At 34.7% G+C, this 22196-nt stretch overlaps 1 protein-coding gene across 1 annotated transcript in view; it reads right to left on the reverse strand.

Moving 5' to 3' along the window:
• The window catches only part of LOC141334484 (rab GTPase-binding effector protein 1-like), a 37579-nt gene that overhangs the window by 9752 nt on the left and 5631 nt on the right, over positions 1–22196 (reverse strand). Inside the window, exons 3-14 of the mRNA XM_073839576.1 lie at positions 18750–18953; positions 16769–16929; positions 16511–16630; positions 15921–16056; positions 13374–13552; positions 10851–10961; positions 8314–8769; positions 5771–5875; positions 5545–5661; positions 4156–4254; positions 3510–3650; positions 869–1058 (exon numbers count right to left, since the gene is read on the reverse strand). Of these exons, the coding sequence (XP_073695677.1) occupies positions 869–1058; positions 3510–3650; positions 4156–4254; positions 5545–5661; positions 5771–5875; positions 8314–8769; positions 10851–10961; positions 13374–13552; positions 15921–16056; positions 16511–16630; positions 16769–16929; positions 18750–18953 (2019 nt within the window). The remainder of the gene's footprint in view (positions 1–868; positions 1059–3509; positions 3651–4155; positions 4255–5544; positions 5662–5770; positions 5876–8313; positions 8770–10850; positions 10962–13373; positions 13553–15920; positions 16057–16510; positions 16631–16768; positions 16930–18749; positions 18954–22196) is intronic.

Consider the following 22196-nt stretch of genomic DNA (forward strand, 5'->3'; position numbering starts at 1 on the left):
GTATGCAGTGATGTGGACATGACAGGGCAGGTTCTGTGCACAAAATGGGTTTAGGGTGTGTGTTAGGATGGCATCGGTGGTGCCACTATAGACAGACACGACCTAGACAAACACACAGTCGGGCAGGGATTCATACCTTCCAGGATGTCTGAACACAAGTCACCAATGCAGGGAGAAGTGGAGGAGAAAAAGACAGTATTGAAATGCAAACCATGATTGGTAGATAAGTAGATAAATGTGTGCATTCCTCTGAGTGAAGGAGTTTTAAAAGCTCTTCAATGAGTTTAATTTGGCTACATTTTTCCAAACTGCTAAAGTTCACATTTCAAAGCCAGTGCAAACATCCAGTGCTGCTGAGAGCAGCTTTTGATCATTCAAGGTAAGAATCAGCGGTGTAAACAACAATTTCATATTATGGCGATTATGTATTTCATAATCTATTTATTTTGGCTTGAAATTCAACTTGAGAAGGTTTTTTTATTATTATTATTACACAACCTTGAATTTTTAATCATCTAGTGAATGAAATGCTTTACAAATGAACTGACAAAATGAATCACAAATTACTTTTTTCTTCACTTCAGTGCAAAAACATGTTTTGCATTAAAGAACTATATTGAACTAAAAAAAGGCATCAGTGGATCAGTTGCTTAAAACTGTTACAGACGTGTCTATAGTTGCATGCGTTTGGACGCTTAACCTCAGTAAATAAATATATGAATAAACTGAATTAATAAAAATAAAAGATTTCCGCATTTCTAAAAGGTTACAGCAGAATGTTTTGCTGTTGCAGAGTATATACCATTCTGCGTCCAGCCGTAAGCTTTCTTTGACTATTCAAATCAACTTGTAGATACAATCCACTTACCGATCTCTTCTTTACAGCTCTCTATCTCCAGCTGTAGAGTGTCCTCCAGGTTCTCTTTCAGACACTGCTCTGCTTGAATCTGCTCCTTCAAGAACAGAATTTCAGCCTTCAGCTTCTCCTCCAAATGCTCTGCTGCTGTACGCGCAGAAACAACGTCCTCCCTGAACTGCAACACCAGCTTCTGAAGTTCCTACATGGCAAAATGATATTAAAAACAAAGTTAAAACTAAAAATCTGATTGGATGAGCTTAGTAGTAAAATACCCAATATTTGTGGTATCTTAACATCTTAGCTGGATTTTTATGAATGCACAAGTTGCTACACCATTTTGCACAGTAAATTTCAATAACAAAAGAACAGATTTTTACATTTCTAAGATTGTATTAATTTCACATTTTAAAAGTCAGATTTTAATAATTTACTCACCTTGTAAGATTTCTCTGATTTTTAATCATTTTATTATTTTCACATTTCTTCAACATGTTCTAAGAGTTTGTTTTCTTGTTTTTTCATCATTTATTATTTTACATTTATTCATTTAGCAGATGCTTTTAAAAAAAATAATGGGAGGAAAAGGGAAGTTAATTTGTAAGACTTCAATAAATTCACTTATTTCATAATTTTCACAATTTATCAAATTTCCTATTACTTCCTACCAATTTTTTAAGACTTCATTAATTTCCCAAATGTGTTCATTTTTTAATTTAACATTCTATTAATTTCCTTTATCCTAACAGTTTTTATATTTGATTAATTTCCTTATTTTCGAAGATTTAATTCATTTCCAATTGTTAAAGCATTTTAAGGTTTTATAAATTGTCCTGCCCCCCCCCCCCATCATTTATATATTATATAAGATTTTAATAAAATTACTTTTTTCATAATTTTCAGAATATCAATTTTCCTATTTCTTCTTAACAACTTCAAAAATGTTATTAATTTCCAAGATTTTCAAAATTTTACATTTTATTAATTTCCCTTTCATAATTTTCTAAGAAGTTATCAATTTCACTTTTCTTAATAGTGTTCTAAGATTTTATCAGTTTTTCTTCCATAATTTCTGACTTGGCATTTATTCATTTATCAGACATGACACAAAAATACTTATTTACCTTTTCCCCCAATTATTTTCTAAGATTTTAATAAATTCACTTTTTATAATTTTCATAATTTATCATCAATTGTCCTATTTCATAAATTTCTAAGGTTTTATTAATTTTGCAGATTTTTTTTATATTATTTAATACTTCATTCATTGCCCTTTCATAATTTTCTATGATTCTATCAAATTCCCTTTTCTTCCTGTCAGTTTAAGATTTTATTATTTTCCAAATTTTCTAAGATTTTATTAATTTCCATGATTAAATCATTTTCAAAGATTTTATTAATAATTTCACTTTTCTTCATAATGTTCTAATATTTTATCCATTATCCTGTTTTTTCCATCATTTATGATTATATTAATTTCTCTTTTTCACACCATTTTTCAAGATTAAATAGGTGAAAGATAAATTCACCTATTTAATAATTTTTGTAATTTATCATCAATTTTCTTATTTATTCCTATCAATTTCTAAGATTTTTTTTTTTCATAATTTAACACTGTATTCATTTCCCTTTTATAATGTTCTAAGATTATCAATTTTCCTGTTTTTTCCTGTCATTTAATGGCTTTGCTTTTATTCATTTAGCAGATGCTTTTATCCAAAATGACACACAAATGATATTAATTTCTCTTCCCCCCCCCCCCCATCATTTTCCAAGATTTATCATCAATTTTCCTACTTCTTCCTATCAATTTCTAAGATTTTATTAACTTCCCTGATTTCTTCATAACTTAAGACTTTATTAATTTCCCTTTAATAATTTTCTATGCTTTAATCAATTTTCCTTTTTTTCCTATCAGTTCCTATCTGTCCTGATGTTTTCATGAACTTCTATGCATGTACTGAACAATTAGCTCCAGGCATAATTTTCATTTTCCAACAAAGTAACTGCACACTGATTATCTACGAACAATGCCTTTCTCAGAGTGTGCCAACAACCACAGCGAAATAACAACCCCTTCTGTAATTTTTGAGGAACCAATCAAACAGGGTGCATTCAAGTGTTAAAACAGCTAAATGAAGCACAATGGAATTGAACAGAAGGTGCATTTATAAGGGATGGGCATTTCTGATCATATTTCATTTCGATTAATCCACAGGTTTGAGAAACGAGTACTCGATTAATCGGGGGTGGAGTTTAAGCAAGGGGCAGGGCGTTTGCGTCACAGTATACAGTAAACATTTAAAAGAAATATCAGCATGAGGTGAAGCTGAAGCGCTTTTTCTACATGACACATTGTATATAAAATTAATCACATAATACTAGATACATAAATATGAAAATGTTATAATACAAATTGTATTTATCTACACAAAATGCATGTGAGCTTGAACTACGTGCCAATCATAAAGTAGTTGATGCGCTTCTCCCGTTACTTTAAAACAACGGCAACTGAAGCCCCGCAAATTTTTTGATTCAATCGATCGTCATTTTCATGCTCGATCGTCGCTGATGGATTCAAGTAATCGATTAATCGAGTACTCGTGCACATCCCTAGCACTTATAGGTGCAACTCGCATGTGAGTTGTAATACCTGTACAGTGGTGGGCATGTGAAAGTCCTCTTGCTGCTGCAGTGCCATGTGAAGTCTGTGTTTACCCTGAAGACTCTCATTATCTCTCTGCAGTCTGTTCAGCTCTTCAGTCACCTGCTCTCTGGACTGTAGCAGCACAGCCTGAACACACACAGTCACCACTTAGTCTACTACACCCACTGACAGCCACAAATGGTTTTCTAAAGCATATATCCAAGTAAAGTGGAAAACGATCCATTATAAATGAGAATTTTCAAAAGAAATCCGCCAATGAAAATATCAGTGACCCTGAGCGATTCACCGAGCATTCCTCAGGTAATAACTAACCGAAAGAAAACTTTCAAAGGTGATTTATTTAGGGGATCATGTCACAACAGCGTCAAGTTTATAACCTTAATAGCGCAACTTTAGATTCAAAACAGATGTGCCTCAAGAAATTGCAGAGAGCATGAATACTGAATGCCAAAAGACATTTTTACACATTAGTACAAATCACACAGGCATGAAGAAGAAATTCAAAATAGGACTAGATCGAAACCAAAGGGTTCTTCATCAATGGAAAAAAACAAAACATATGCTCTCACTGAAAGTCATCAAGCAAAGCAATAGAATGTTGTTGTGTAGGAGTGTATGTATTTGGACATACCATCTGTTCCTGGGTGTTCCTCTTTGCCTGGCTGAAGGCCTGTTGAAGAGTGCTTATGAGAGATTCAGACTCCTGAACTTTCTGCGTCAACTCTGAGATCTGTGAGCCAGACAAATAAAAGTTACTGAAGTCGTTTGACTTGGAAAAAGAGTAACATTCAGGGCAGTCCGCACATTCTTCACATTTGTGCAAAATACTGTGAAGACACTGTGGCTATGTTCTCATTTCTGGTGAGCTGCCTCACCAAACATCATTTTTAGTTAACAAATACTTATAAACAGAAGGCAGAAGAGTCATGTCGCCTTGTAAGATACACTACTGTTTAAAAGTTTGTGGTTAATGTTTACGTAAAAACAGTAATATCATGAAATCCTGTTACAAATTAAAATATACATAAAAATAGAAAAGTTTTCAGCTTCATGGATTTTCAGCATCATTATTCCAGTCTTCAGTGTCACACGATCCTTCAGAAATCATTCTAATATGTGTCCCTGAACCACAAAACCAGTCTTAGGTAGCATGGGGATATTTGTAGCAATAGCCAACAAAACATAGCATGGGTCAAAATGATCCATTTTTCTTTTAAGCCAAAAATCATTAGGATATAAAGTAAAGATCATGTCCCATGAAGATATTTTGTACATTTCCTACCATAAACATATCAAAGAACCGAAGACGAAGAACTAACTGCGCTTCACCTTTCCAACGTGATAACGTAATGCACAAAGACACACATGTGCTTTGAAGAGCTAGTGCAAGAGCAGCATTTGTGGTTAAAAAGTTTATACACATTTGAATTTTTTTAAGAAAATGGCCGATGGTTTCGCTAGATAAGACTCTTATTCCTCGGCTAAGATCGTGTAGAGCCCTTTGAAGCTGCATTGAAACTGCAATTTGGATCTTCAATCCGTTGGCATCCATTGAAGTCCACTATATGGTGAAAAATCCTGAAACGTTTTCCTTAAAAACCTTAATTTCTTTTTGACTGAATAAAGAAAGATGTGAACATCTTGGATGACATGGGGGTGAGTAAATTACCAGGAAGTGAACTTCTCCTTTAACAACTGTGAAAATGTGTCATCACTGTCTGTGAAAATCCAGAATTCAAAATAAAATAAAATATGTATGCAAAAATTGCAAAATATGTTAGATTATTACAACAAAAAATAAGGTTTTGTGGCTTATGAGGTTTCATTTTGGTTAGTATGCCAGTTTAAGGGTTGAAGCATAACTCTTACCTTGTTGATGTGAGGAAAAATTATAAAGATGTAACATTACTGTAACTTCCCCACTGTATATGATGTGCTAATTATCACATGATCCTATCCAAGTTTAACCTGCCAACAGGTTTTTATTTTTCACTAAATACATTAGAGAGATGAGCTTTACCTTGGCAGTCGTTTCCTCATTGGCCTGTTTAACAGAGTCCTCTAACTCCTGCCTCTCATTCATCGTGCGCTCCAGCTGATCGTTCGCCTGCCGCAACATGGCCTGAAGCTTTTTAACCTGAAGGCACCAGAGGAAGTTCACTGTATAGCAATTACTACAGAATGTAATTTTGAATCATTTCATTATGGGTCTTGCAAGTGATTTTTTAGTGCCATAGAAAACAAACCTGATCTCGTGTCTCGGCCTCTTGGCCCTGAATGACCTGCAGCTGTTTCTCATAATTAGAGCACATATCACATCGTCGCCCCAACTTCCTTCCAGCGTTCTTCAACTGGGGTGAAACCACACCAAAAACAAACACAAAAAGTGTTATTAAAGCATATTTAAGATCTCCCCTTACTGCTGATCTATTTCAAACAATCATATGCTACCCTGATGTCACAAACCTTGTAACATTGCAGGTTTAAACAGAGAGTTAAAGGGATAGTTTACCCAAAAATGAAAATTCTGTCATTAATTACGCCCCCTCATGTCATTTGAAACCCGTAACGTATATTTATAATCCAAGAGCTTTCTGGCCCTGCATAGACAGCAATGCAACTACTAGTTCAAGGCCCAGAAAGGTAGTAAGGACATTGTTAAAATAGTGCATGTGACATCAGTGATTCAACCTTAATGTTACAAAGGTAAGAGAATACTTTTTGTGCACAAAGAAAACAAAAACTACAACTATATTCAACAATTTTTTTCTCTTCCATGTCTGCTTCGACACACTTTCATGAGACTACCACGATCAAAAATATCGTAATATGCGTTTCAAAGATGAACGAAGGTCTTACAGGTTTGGAACGAAATGAAGGCGAGTAATTAATGACAGAATTTTCATTTTTGGGTGAACTTTTACAAATATCATACATTTTTGATCCAGATTATTCATCTAAAAACAACTGGAAAGTGCACTGCATTGTGGGATACAGTTCTTTGTGTTTCCTACAGAAATCCGTTTTTGTAGTGAGGGACCATGAGTCAGTAATGATATAGATTTAAGTTGAACAAACCACAAGTTTACAAAACTTCATTTCATCAGTGGAAGCAATGGGAACTTACAGTTTAGTGAGTCAGATGTTGATTCAGTAACCTCTGACTGATGAAGCAATATCAAAAATCTCACAATACGATAATATCGCAATATGAAGTCCATGATACAATATTTATTGCAATATTTAAATATATACAACAAATGAAGAATTGGAAAAAAGTGAAAAGTCAGTATAACTTCACTTTTTAATATGTACAATCTAATGCACTTTGAGACTTCAAATTAAGAGCTCCAACCCATGTTCTTAACTAAGAAAATTTTAAAAGGGAATCAACCCTCTTTTTATTTGTGATATACTGTATCAGTCTAATTTACATTCACACTGGTGTTTTAGGAAACCAAACAAATTAGAATATAACAATAATAATAATAACTACAATGACAGTAATAGCCATATATTGTAAAACAACTGCATTGCATAATATATGAAAATTAATATGTATACTATTTTAGCTTTACCCTACAGTAGGGAAATTACAATAGTTCTTTGCCAATTTTTACACTTAAAGAGATATTTTGAATTTGGACTGCAGACGATTAGATTAGATTAGATTCAACTTTATTGTCATTACACATGTACAAGTACAAGGCAACAAAATGCAGTGACATCACTCATTTAAACCGTTAGTTGTCAGCAAATCATACTGCACTTTTAAGCTTTTATTTTGACGGAAACAGCAGTAAAACTTTAATTTTGTAACTTACATTTTTAGTAAAATGTTGTGATCATCTGCTGCGAAAATAAAGCATAACTTTATTTTCAAAGCAAAGCAAAAGAAAGCTTTCGAATTTCCTCAAAAATATATATTTTGTGTTTTGTGTTCCGAAGTCTTACGGGTTTGGAACGACATGAGGGTGAGTAATTAATGACAGAATTTTTCATTTTTCAGGCAGTTCTGAAAGCAAGTATTGGGTGTACTTAAAGGAGTAGTTCACTTTCAGAACAAAAGTTTACAGATAATGTACTCACCCCCTTGCCATCCAAGATGTTTGTGTCTTGCTTTCTTCAGTCGTAGAGAAATTATGTTTTTTGAGGAAAACATTTCAGGATTTCTCTCCATATAATTGAATTCTATGGTGCCCCCGATTTTGAACTTCCAAAATGCAGCTTCAGAGGACTCTAAACGATCACAGCCGAGGAAAGAAGGGTCTTATCTAGCAAAGTGGTTGGTTATTTTCTAAAAAAAAATTTAAAAAAAAAATTACAATTTATATACTTTTTAACCTCAAATGCTCGTCTTGTCTAGCTCTGTGTGTACTCGGTGTAGAGATTAAAAAGTATATAAAATGCAAATGTTTTTAGAAAATAACTGATCGTTTCGCTAGATAAGACCCTTCTTGCTCGGATTTAGAGCCCTTTGAAGCTGCATTTAAACTGCATTTTGGAAGTTCAAACCTGGGGGCACCATAGAAGTCCATTATATGGAGAAAAATCCTGAAATGTTTTCCTCAAAAAACATAAAAGACATGAACATCTTGGATGACAAGGGGGTGAGTACATCATCTGTAAATTTTTGTTCAGAAAGTGAACTACTCTTTTAAGTGGCCACCGAGTGCATTTTCACTAACAAGCCTAACAGTTAAGCTAGGTTCAACAGTACAGAAAACAAAATAGGTTAACTTAGAAATAAACAAAAAGGCATCCCCCTAAAAAGCATCTACTAACTGACCTCTTGCTGCAGCAGATTCCACTCACTCTCGCTGACCAGTCGGTAGCCAGGAGGCAGGTAAGCCGTATCGGCAGTATGAGAGATGCTGGACAGGAGTGATGCGGTTTCCTCCTGCTCTGGGGTCATGGCCTTAATGGCCTTCTCCTGGTCCTTGGTGAGGAGAAATTGTCCAGGCTGGAGGGATGATATGGATGAGGTGTCCATGCTGTCAAAGCCTCCACAGTCTGCCCCCACTAGAGGACCAAAGTCTGACTCATCCAGCTGGCTAGCTGACTTGGCCTTATTGTTGTGTCCGCCCAGTCCATGAGGCTGTAGGGCACCTCCTGAAGAACCCAGGCTGTCGGTGGACTGCACCCTCCTAAGCCCATCCTTATAAGGGTCAGAGCCATCCGGGCGGCTTGGGGTGTCTGCGTCCAGAGAGTGTAACGAGCTGTGGATGCTCTGGCTGAGATGGGACTGAGATCAAAATGAGAAAGAGAAAACAAGATACTTAACATTTAAGGTAACATTATAGTCAACATTGTAGATTATTTACAGTGGTGGCCAAAATTGTTAGAACTAGGGATGGCGAAAACTAAAAAATTTCTTGACCGACCACCGAGCCTCATTAGCCGGTTGAAACCGGTTAACCGATTAGTTTAAAATATGGTACGCTATTTGAAATAACAGCCATTTCCAGCCGCGCCTGCAATTTCGCAACTCTGTCGCATCTGGCCGCGATCACACCGAATGCGTCTTTTAGTTCTAAAAACGCGAGGCGCACAGCACTGCCTTTTTTTGGTGACTTTTAATAAAAGAGCGTGCTGCGTTTTTTTTATGTTGCTAAGCAACGACCAAAACAGCTGTCCTGTCAGTCAAATCAAAGGATTATAGCGCGAGCGCTCTAAAATCTTAGTTTTATGCTGTTAAGTAAACTGTCATAAACCCTAAATAATACAGCTCCGGGTTACCCACGATAGACACAAAAGGTTTCTCCTCTATTTCTTGCAGTCTCCGGACTTTTTAAGCAACCGTAAAATTCCGTCACCACAACAGAAGGCCCGCCTCTCCATTCATTCGATTGGACAATGGAAAAGAACGCGAATGACGTTGGGCGTTTTTCCGCTCAGAGTTGATTTTTTTTTTCAACTTCACGCGCTCCTGCAAAAACGCGAGGCGCAGCAGGCGGTGAAAACGCGAGGCGCCTGGGACGCATAAGCAGCGCGTAGAACGCTCACTGCCAACAGAAAACCATTCAAAAGAGGCGCCTCCTTCTGCAAAAACGCGTTCGGTGTGATCGCGGCCTCTCTCTGCCGCTCTTCCTCCCGCGCACACACACACACACACACACACACACACACACACACACTGCCACTCACGTCACTTTTTTTAAAATCCCCTACAGCGCGAAACATGAGTCCCGCAAACGCGGCGCCAAAGAGCTTGTTGTATGTAATCGTAGGACAAATGGCTCCTTAGTTTCAAATGGTTTGGGTACAAGGTGATCGCTTTGAAAATAAAGGCGTTTGTCTAGGTTAGAAGCTCATTTGAAACATTGCCACGGCTCATTTAAGAAAATGACAGCTCCGAAGAGACGCCGCTTTAGTTGAGGTAGTGCTAACCATAATAAAGAAAGATGATGATCATCATCACCTTATCGGTTACCACTGAAATGTAGATGTAATGTATTTCCAAATCTAAGCCCATCTTATGCGGAATGTTGCCTAATAGACTGCAACATGATAAAACCAATGGATAAAACAGGCACCTTCAGAATGCGTAAAAGACGCACCGGCACTTTTTTTTTTTAACCGACTACCGACAACTTTGACCGGTTAACGTTGATACGGTCAACCACCGGTCAAACGGTCATCGGTTAACATCCCTAGTTAGAACACTAGTATTTTCAGCAGCTAAAAAATGGTTTTAAGTCAGTTATTTATCTTTTGCTGTAGTGTGTCAGTAGGAAATATCAGTTTACATTTCCAAACATTCATTTTGCCATTAATTGTAATAATTCAGTAAGATTTTTGTTTGCACAAGGAGTCTGACAACAGCCAGTGCTCCACACAGAGATCTGATCCCATCATCATCCAGTCTGTCTGGAATGACATGAACAAACAGAACAAACTGAGACAGACTAAACCCAGAAGAACTGTGGCAACGTCTTTAAGATGCTTCAACAAACCCACCTGCAAAGCCACCTGAAAAACTATGTGCAAGTGCACCTAGGGCAAAAGCTGCTTTAAACAGCAAGGCTAGCCACAGAAAATGTTGATTTAATTTAGTTAATAGAAGTAAATTGATAATGAAAATCTATTTACGACATTGTTTTTTACAGCATCCCCATTTTACAGAATTTTTACACAAGTGCCTAAAGCTTTTAACAGTACTTTAGCTTTGCAGGTAGGTTTCTTGAAGCACCTTGGAGACATTGCCACAGTTCTTCTAGATTTAGTCTAAATTTGTTATGGTTTCTTCATGTCAATCCAGACAGACTGTATGATGATGAGATCAGATCTCTGTGTGCATATATATATATATAAAAAAAAAAATACCTCTTCTATGGAGAGTCCAAGGAGAGAGTCCTCTACTGCTTCTGCATGTTCTGTCCCATCATCCTCACTGGCCTCTTTAGCCTGGCTCAATCTTTCCTTCTCATCCTCTTCCTAGGCAAATATGCAAATATTTGCGTAAATGTACAGTAAGCACAAGACTAACCAGGTGTCCTAGCGAGGTACTAGCCTATATTCAGAATTTAAGAATTTGTTCCCTTTTAATTCATAAAATTAATTCTGAATTAAATTCCCACCCCACACAAAAATCCTCCCAAAAAGAGAGGGAAAAACTAAATAATTACATAACTAACTATCCCCGTTAAAATATCTCTAATATATGGAGAAAATTTAACTGATTAGACAAACTTCTTTGAACCAAATTAAACAATATCAAAATACTTTTATAAAACTGAGATAAATTAGTGCAGGAAAATGGCTTTAGCTATCATTCATAAAATGAGTTCTAACAACAACAAAAAAAGAAAAAAAAAAAAACTTAACACTTGTGTTACTGACATTGTACACAGGATCATCCCTCACATAACAGTATTAATAACAAATGTTTTAGCTTGTAATTCTAATGTGAAAACTAAAAGGTAAAAAATTAACTAAGGTCTCACTGAAACATGACCAACACACTATATAAAAGTCACAGCTAAATGTGACACGTATTATAATGAATTTATGTGAATATTGCTGTAAGTTTAATTAAATTAAAACTTTTTATACTATTTTTATTGTTCTGTAACTGATTTTGTTTATCCTGAATAAGATATTTCACATAAAAGACGTTTACATATAGTCCACAAGATAAAATACTAGTTGAATTTATAAAAATTAAACCGTTTAAAAGTTTACATACACTTGATTCTTAATACTGTGTTGTTACCTGAAGCCTGTTGTTACCGAAGTTGTTCATGAGTCCCTTATTTGTCCTGAACAGTTAAACTACACACTTCAGAAAAATCCTTCAGTTCCCACAAATTCTGTGGATTTTCAGCATTTTTGTGAATTTGAATGATTTTGAGATCCATCTTTTCACACTAAGGACAACAGACAGCGTTTCATTGATTAACACTAATCTAATGCTTCTAGACAAACTCTATATGTTGTGTAAACTGTTTATGGGTAATACTACTTACTGTACATACTGAATACATACATATACTTACAATACACACTGAAAAATGAAATTATTATTAAAAAAAATAGTTTCTGAATTAGTATTTGTTTCTAAAGAGTCTTCAGGTCTAAACTGCTACTCCATATTGTTGTGTTTTAAGCAAAAATGTTCAGTGGCAGTGGGTCTTTTCTGTGGATTTTCAGCATTTTTGTGAATTTGAATGATTTTGAGATCCATCTTTTCACACTAAGGACAACTGAGGGACTCAGTTACTGCAAGTATTACAGAAGGTTCAAACACTCACTGATTTTCCAGAAGAAAAAACAAAACAATGCATCAAGAGCTGGGGGTGAAAACTTTTTTGAATTTGAAGATCAGGGTAAATGTAACTTTACTAAATGAAAAAAACACCCCTGGTTCTTAATTTTTTCTTCTGAAGCATCAGTGAGCGTTTGAACCTTCTGTAATAGTTGCATATGAGTCTCTCAGTTGTCCTCAGTGTGAAAAGATGGATCTCAAAATCATAGTCAATGCTAGAAAAGGTTCAAATACAAAAATGTTGAAAAACCCAAAATGTGTGGGACCTGAAGGTTTTTTTTTTAAGAACATTAGGCAGTTTAACTGTTCAGGACCAACAAGGGACTCATGAACATAAACACAGCTGTGGATCATGAACAATACAGTATTAAGAATCAAGTGGATGTAAACTTTTGAACACGGTAATTTTTTATAAATTCAGCTTTTATTTTCTCTTGTGGACTACATGTAAACATCTTTTATGTGAAATATCTTATTCAGGACAATTCAGAACAAAATAAAAAAATAACATGCATTTTGTATGATCCCTCTTATTTTGCTAAAATAATTAACATTTTGCAGATGTAAATATATGTAAGTTTTTTACCTCAACTACATCTATGATTAATTATGCTATTAATCATGATCAAACAAAACGTTTCATTGATTAACACTGATCTAATGCTTCTAGACAAACTCTATATGTTGTGTAAACTGTTTATGGGTAATACTACTTACTGTACATACTGAATACATACATATACTTACAATACATACTGAAAAATGAAATTATTATTAAAAAAAAATTAGTTTCTGAATTAGTATTGGTTTCTAAAGAGTCTTCAGGTCTAAACTGCTACTCCATATTGTTGTGTTTTAAGCAAAAATGTTCAGTGGCAGTGGGTCTTTTGGTAATTCATGAAGCATTTTAGCTTTAAGGCCAGAAAAAAATTATCATATGATTCCTGATTCATGTCTTGTTACACAGTGCAACCAACCAGATCTTTTATACTTATTAAACAACCTCAACTGAGAATTACTTTTAGTCTGAACTTTAGAATGGATTCAATTAATGCTTCCAGTTGATTAAACAACAGAAGTACCTGGTCCCTCTTCTTCATCTCCTCCACCTGCCGCAGCTGCTCAGAGGACAGAACGCTCTCAATGCGCTGCATGTCTCGCATCAGCAGCCGCTGTGACTCCAGGAACTGATCGTTGGCACGTTGCCAAGTGTGTTTCAGCTGACTGTGCTGTTGCCGCTCCAACTCCAGCAGGTGAACCACTGAAAAATAAACCATAGTTCAAACTGGATGTCAATCACCTGCTGATGTGCTGGGAATGGGACATAAAGACCTCTAGTCTATCACAGCTTTACAGTACAAGCATTTAACTTACATTCACAAAAACTGTTTTGGTGGACATGTGCGAGTGACATCTCATCTGTGAAACACCATCAGCACAATCTAATGCATCTAACCTTGCACAAATTACGTTTTTCATTTGGATTAAGTTTATTACCATATAAGTAAACAAAAAAGGCATGCAAAACATTTGCTGATGCATAGGGGAGTGTTCACACAGGATACATTTGTTCTCTTTTTTAAGCGACTGGCACCATGAATGCTGGGTTTTAAAGAAAGTGTCAAGTTAAAAATAGTTGAACTCTTAAAAACATGTCTTGAGACCTTGTGTTCCGTTTCTGAATGCAAATTCGCATCCTGTATGTGCTTCCTAACATGACATTAAGGTGTAGCGTAAAATTTAATGCTTGTCAATAACTGAGCTATTTTGAAGTGTTATGACTACATAGTATCCGTTCACAGCTTTTGAATCTATAAGATTAATGTTAAGAAAAAGGATAAACAGTAATATTGTGAATTTTAAATAATATTATGAATAACATTTTTAAAAAAATATATTTGAATATATTTTAAAATGTAATTTATTTCTGAATGCTGAATTTTTAGCAGCCTCCAAGTGTCACATGACCTTTCAGAAATCATTCTAATTTGCTGATCTGGTGCTCAACATTTCTTATTAATATGAATGTTGAAGAACTGATTAAAGATTCATTAAAGAATTCTAATAGCATATAATGTAGGAAATCCAAAAAAACATCACTTGTTTGAAACAGATTTTTTTTTACATTTTAAATGTCTTTACTGTTACTTCTTATTATCTTAATGCATCCTTGCTAAATACAGGTTGTAACTTCTTCACCAAAAAAAAAAAAAAAAAATCACTTCATGAGCATTTTACAGTTTCTTTAGAGAAAATCTATCATCATATCACATCAAACAGAAAGTCTTCACAGCAACCCGTCAAAATAAAAGTTCAGTTTAAACTTAAAGAGATTTTGACAGATTTAATGTAATGACAGTATTACTGCTAACAACATAATGTTATGTTAACATAAAATGTTATTCTTTAAGAAATATTTACCAGAAAAATTATTTACCAGAAAAATGTAAATACACAACACTGTACTTCTCAGGAAAAAAAATAAAAGTTCGTATTTTTTATAAAATAAATTAATTACATGCTTTTGATTATTAAAGTTTAATAAAACCATTAAAATGGAGTCCAGAAAATTAATGGAAAACACAGAATTTAGTAAAAATATTGAATTTAAAAATATATTTTACAGAGCCATAAAGCTACATTTGTTTTGTTAAAATATTTTTATAAGTTTCTGTTAAATTGTGTCCATTTCATGATTTTATCTAATTAGACATGCGTTTTGAGAAATATTTTTAATTTAACCGTTAAAACAGAGTCAAGAAAAATTTAAACAGGAAAACTTTCATAGGGCCTTATAAAAGTAAGTAAATAATTAAAATATTTAAACATTATACTGAACCTGAAATGACAAACTAATCAACCAAACTAAGAAGAAAATGTAACATTTCTTGTCAGTAAATCCAGTTCTGTAATCAGTAGTAAATCTCCATCACGTGCGTGCTTTCAGATGGAGAAGTATTTACTACACAGAGCCGTAGTTCACTGACAAGCTACGCAAAACCACGCAGACAGTATCATTGATATTATCGAATCATGCTGCGATAATAAAGTTGTTTCCGTAGCTTCTCTGTAAACTACGGCTCTGTGTAGTAAATGCTGCTCCATCTGAAAGCCGGTGAAAATACCACATTTAATAACATGTTTTTACGCCAAACTCACTTCATAATGTCAGTCGAGTGTTTGAAATAAATCCTTCTGTGAGATGATGTGGTTTCTTACAGAGAATAAGGCACACAACATATTTAACAGTATTCTAAGCAGTAACAAAGGCTGTGTCAATTAGCACAGCATTATAATAATTTATAATAATGAAAATGATAATAATAATTATAAGAAGATCTCAGATAAATCATATCTTGTCATAGTCATGCGTTTATTAGTCATGTTGAATTTATCTGCAGCGATCAAGAATTCCTGGATTTCTTTTGTGGAGCGTTTTTGGAGTTTCCTCACAAGAGCGCCCTCTGGGCTTCGAATGGAGATTTACTACTGATCACAGAACCTTGCTTTACAGACAAGATGCGCGCATGAATATCACAGCTTTTCCTAATGTTGAATGTGATATTAACGTGATTTATTATGAGGCCCTACTTAGAATTGTTTGCATAATAAATATTTTGCTCACATACCTTCATGTAGTTCTTTCCGAAGTTTCTCTGCATCCTCCTGAAGGACAGATTTCTGGGTGTTGAGGACGGCAACATACATCTCCAAGTCTGTACGGCATGATTTCTCAGCCTCCAGGACGTGATTAAGCTCCTTCACCTGGGAATTAACCGAGCACATGTTTCAAACTTTGTTTTCCATGATTAACAAGACCCATAAACAGAGGCCTTCACACAACCTTTACACTTCAGAGTCCAAAAGCTGACTCAAAATGAACATTTTATGTTTGAAAATAAACTAGCAGACTCATTAACAACCTTTAATGACTTTAGGGCTGCTGGATCACTGACTTCTACCAACTTTTACAAGACTCAACTGATATATCACTCATTCCTAAGGCCAAAACATTACCACATAGTCATAATCATAACTTAACGGCTGTAATTACACACACTGTAAGTTCAATTCGCCAGGTGTGAATTTGTCTAATTCTTAACGTCATAACCACATGAAAGCAATGAAATGACATAGAAATGAGTCAGATCTAATAATACATCTGAACAAAACAGTCTGGCTCTCAGTTCCACTTTTTTTTTTTTTATTCACGCCTAACCTTTGCTGCCTCGAGTTCCTTAACTCGATCTTCTGAGCTTGACAGTTTGGCCTTCAGCGCTGCAATCTCACTCTCCATTGGCATCACCACCGAGCGTAGCTTCTCTGCGTCCTCCTGAGCCTAGATTAATACAAACCCACTAACATGATGCAAACACTCTGGCTTTGAGTCAGAATTCAGAGAATAAGACTGTGCATTTTTGCTTTTACAGTTGAGGGAAGTAAAATCCTAAAAAGTACATCAATAAGCAAATCTGACCTTCTTCATCTCGTTCTCTAAATTCTCCTCCTCCTGTCCCTCAGAGAGACGGCGGCGGAGCTCGGCTATCTCTCGCTCCACCCCGTCGCGGTACTGTGCCCACTGAGCACGCTCCTGCTCCAACTTCTGCTGGAACTGCAACTTAACTTCCCGCTCTGCATCTGGACACACATGCACGTCAAGATAAGGATTTATACATCAAACGGAAAGCCTCAGAAACACATTTTACATTCACATGCAGAGATCAAAAGTAGACATCTTTCTAATCCTCCCTTGTCCAAATAGGGTTTATTTATGACGCTTATGATTTAACAAGACTTACACAGAATCTCAACTCAAAGACAGACTGCAACTTTCTGCCTACACTTCTGTCTCTACACAACATGAGTCTGTTGAATGTTCATTTATGAAATATACTGATTAATATAAAAATACACATTTACTGTTTAGCAGTGCTTAAACATTATGCTGATAAATGGCAAAAATAATTAAATAAATACATAAATTATATACGTAAATTCTATATATGCTGCATTTATTTGATCAAAAATAGTTTTAAAAAATTAATATTGTGAAACATTACAAAATTTAAATAATTTTACAATTTTAAAAAGAAATTATTTCCTATAATGGCAAAGTTCAATGTTTTTACTAAAACTGTTAAAAACCTTTTTGTTAATCAAAGTAAAGCTGACATTAAAAAATATATAAATATTACATAAATTCAGTAAAAAAAAAAACGTAATTGTGATATATTATTGCGATTTAAAATAACATTATTACAATTTTTAAAAAGTTATTTACTCCTGTAATAGCAAAGTTAAATGCTTTTGACTAAAACAATTAAAAACCATTTTGCTAATCAAAGTAAAGCTAAAATAAATAAAATATAAATATTAAATGAAACATTTGAAACAAAATGTAAATGTTATCATGGCAACTAACAAATACAAGTTGATACACTACAATTACTAACTGGAAAAAATAAAAACTAGAACTAAACTGATTAAATAAATAAATAAATAAATAAATAAATAAAATAAACCCATGAAGTGACATTTAAAAAAAACTAATATAAAAGACAAAAATAACAAATTACTAAACATCAAAAGAAAAACTAATGTATATAAAAAAAACTATTTAAAATAATAATAAAAACTATAATGGTATATCAATAACACTAAAATAACACTTTCAAAAGAACAGCACTTCTTTGAAATATAAATATTTTGTTAAATTAAATGTCTCTGCTGTCATTTTTGATTAAATAAAATTATTTATTTCTTGCAGAAATAGTGTAGTATATGAAAAACAACAATATATGGTGCCATCTAGAAAGTCCTTTACATTTTACGTTCTTTTACCCATGGTTTCTTCATAAATTGCAGCAATATGTGACCCTGGGCCACAAAACCAGTCCTAAATAGCACGGGTATATTTGTAGCAACAGCCAAAACTACATTGTATAGATCAAAATTATTATTTTTTTTTTAATGTCAAAAATCATTAGGATATTAAGTAAAAATCATGTTCCATGAAGATATTTTGTAAATTTCATACCGTAAATACATCAAAACGTAATTGTTGTTCAGTAATATGCATTGCATAAGAACTTCATTTTTTTCTCAATTGTTTTTTTTTTTTTGCACGCTCAGATTCCACATTTTCAAATAGTTGTATATTGGCCAAATATTGTCCTATTCAAACAATAATGATAACTATACATCAATGGAAAGCTTATTTATTCAGCCTCCAGATGATTTATAAATATCTTTTTTTTTTTTTATTTACCCTTATGACTGGTTTTGTGGTCCAGGGTTACATATTAGTCTTGGACTGCTATTTAGCATTTCAGTCACCTTCAGGATAGAGATGAATGGTTTAGTTACCGTTTGAAACAGAAATAGAACATTAAATAAAAAGCGGTTCTGCGTATCGGTTATCCAACACTTCAGCATGAAAATAATCAGTATCTTATTACCTTTCATAATAGCCTGCAATGACGCCACCTCCTCCTGCCACTGCTGCTTGACCTGGTCGATGGCTTCCTGCTTTGTGCTCTCAGAGACGGTGGCCACAGCTTTGATGGTCTCCATCTCTGCTTTAGACTCGGTCAGCTGCTTCTGCAAACTGCTCAGCTCCACCTGGGACTTCTCCAGTATAGCAGCCTGCCTCTTCAGCTCCTCTGAGATATTTACAGGACAAGAACAGAAGGTTTATGTAGAGGAACCGGCAGCTTCAGTTCTATAAGGCCACCAGCATTTGTTTCACATGATGTTTCATTCACTTTGACTAATAATTGGTCCCTGTTTATGTATTAAGTGTAAAAGGAGCCTTGTGTTTAGATCCCTGCTAACATTGTTAGAAAAGTTTTGAAATGTATCTGGCTTAGTAGTTTCATCCTGCCCCAGGACAGATTTACTGTGAAATAAAGATCTATGACGACAGCTCAACTGTTTGCTTGTTGTTCATTCTACTGTATCTATGTGTGTATCAGGAACAATATGTAACGGATGGATTACATGTCTACTGAAAGGGTGAGAACTAGGGCTGCACGATACATCGTTTCAGCATCGTCATCGCGATGTACGCATGCGCAAAGTCACATCGCGGCAGTCACGATGCTGGGCAAAATAAAAATAAAATTATGTGTCTGATTTAAAAATTTACTGTCTATATCTCTAAACTTTCTATTCACGGATCTATATTTGTCTAAAATAAAGTAATTAACTCATAATTAAGGGTTCTTTAAAAACTACAAAGCACACATTGCTTCACCTACTTCATGCATGCAGTCTCTGCGTGTGCACATACTCTTTGGTGCGCATGACGAAATGAGCGCGGGACAGGAGAAAAGCGCCGAAATGGAAGATTTGGTTGTAAAAAAAAACCGCAACGTCGGTCATATGGAAGTATTCTGGATACAAAAACGATGATGCTGACCAAAAACAGGTGCTTTGTCGGGAGTGCCTGGCAGTTGTTGCCACAACTCGCGGAAACACTACGAATTTGTTTGACCATTTAAGTCGGCACCACAAAGCACTGTATGACAAATGCAAAACCAGATCAGATTGCCGTCCAAAGCAAAAAACTATTTCGGATGCGTTTGCCAGTGTGACGCCTTACTAGAAGGGCTCTAAGCGACAGAAAGATGCCACTGATGCTATTACATTTCACCTTGCGAAAGACATGGTACCAATAAACATGGTCACCAAGCAGGATTTTACAAACATGATCCGTTCGCTTGACAAGCCTTATGTTATGCCGTCACACACTTATTTTTCTCAAATTGCCATCCCAGATCTGTACAACAAATGCAAGGCACAAGTGGAATTTTATTCAGGAACAACCGCTTCAATGAGTAAATTAATGCATACAGAAGCACCAAATTGGTGTATTTGAATATTTATCAGGCATGTGATTGGCTAAGGACAAAAAAGCAGACAATATACCCCCCCCCCCCCATGATTTACAATTGAGATGCAGATTTCACAAAACAAAAAAGATTTCTTAAATTATAAATTCACATTTCAGCCTTCAAGAGTCCTTCAATTCTTATATTAATTTCAACAATTATTGTCAATCAAGTATTATATTAATTAACATATATTTTATTTCCTTAATTGTTTAAATTTGTATAACACATGATCTTGTCGATCCATCAGATAACATTTACAACTCTACGTGTTTGGTGCTTAAAACCATGGACTGATTTGTTTACATTGGTCTTTTTGACAACAGCAGACGTACGAGCTGATTAAAAATGTCAGATCATTCTCTTCCAGCAGGAGGCGCTATCAGAATGATACACAAAGCAGCGCCGCAGCTGACTTTGAAACGCGCAGCGCTCATATTTATTCAATGGATAACCTTATAAAGTTCCATCGTAATTCTTGCCTTTCAATCCCCACATTTAATACCACCTCAAATAATTAGTCTTTCTTAACCCCTAATAACACTACAGTCATCAATAAAAATGAAGAGCTTTATTTCAAGAACCGACTTTCAAAAACCCTTAGCCTACACAAAATACGTTTCTTTTTATTTTGCAGAAGAGAAATATTAGGGAAGTAAATTAATATCAGCATATGAAGTATAATCGTCTATCATTGTCTCTTAGAGAATGTGCACATTAGATGCTGAAAGCGCTGTTTTTTACTTTCACTTTAATATATGCAGTTTTCACGCGCTTGTGTGATATCCATTGTCTCACCGTCGTGGTTTAAAATATAAATATGTATGAAAATACAGTATAAAAATTATATTTACAATATTTTGCGACGTAACCCCAAAATAATGCATTTTCCATCAACGTTTTTCACTCACTGAAAGCTAAATCTGTCTGCCGATCTCTCCTCTCCTCACTGCACAGATTGCACCCAAACGCTGACCCTAGTGTGCTTGATATAAATGTATTTATTAGAAATAGCGTTTGGCATTTTTTTATTATGTCAAAAGCTTTCACGGTCGGCATGGACGCATCTTGCGGTCCGGAATACTTCGCCATCCGCCATTTGCGAACGGTCGCAAATACGTGACATAGTTCACATTTTCAGGTCGAAAAATCCGGAATTCCGGATTAATCCGGAAAAATCACATCCCTGATTTATATTTACTTTATGCAACAGTTCTGAGAAAGAAGCCAATTTTTTTATAGAGTTGTTGAAAAGTTTAATCTTTTTTGTTAGCTGATGAGCAACACTTGTTTTACTTTGGCTAAACAAAGTATGCAAAACTAAAAAAAAGAATCTTCTGACTTTTTTTTTTTTAAATTTTGTGTCAAAATATATTTACTAATCTGTTTTCAAAAAAGAAGTTGTTGAATAAAATGTTAAATTACTTATTTTGTCACTCATGTTAATTCTTTAATTTGATAATGAAGTGTCCTCTTTTCATTCTGAAAATGAGTTCCCTTTCATCGAGGTAAAAGCAACATTCATTATTAATTTCATAACATATTAGAGCCTTGATTTGCCTGAATTGACTGAATAAGGGGAGTCAAACTGTTTATGAAACAACCCAAAATAAGGTTTAAAAAGTATTTTATTTCAGGGTTTGGATTATACTTTAACACTTTTTTATTCTTTGAAAATGCTTACAAAATTATCCCAATTATTTTAGAATTATTATTTGATTTTTAAGCAGTTCAAAACACCTGATGAACATAAATGAATTTGTACACATCGCAATGTATATCGCAGGAAAAAAATATATCGCAAAGTAATTTTTTCCCAATATCGTGCAGCCCTAGTGAGAACTGAAAGTCAGTGAGTGCAAATCCCAAGAATTTGTTTTCCCTTTAAACCGCATGTAATGAACAACACCTTTGGTAGGACACCTATGTGAACTTAAGCACTAACTTCATACACACAAAAATTAATAAAAAAAACAAATAAACAAGAGGAAAAAAAAGGCCAAATAAACATAA

Source organism: Garra rufa, chromosome 5, assembly GCF_049309525.1.
Source record: "Garra rufa chromosome 5, GarRuf1.0, whole genome shotgun sequence".
Taxonomy (NCBI): Eukaryota; Metazoa; Chordata; class Actinopteri; order Cypriniformes; family Cyprinidae; genus Garra; species Garra rufa.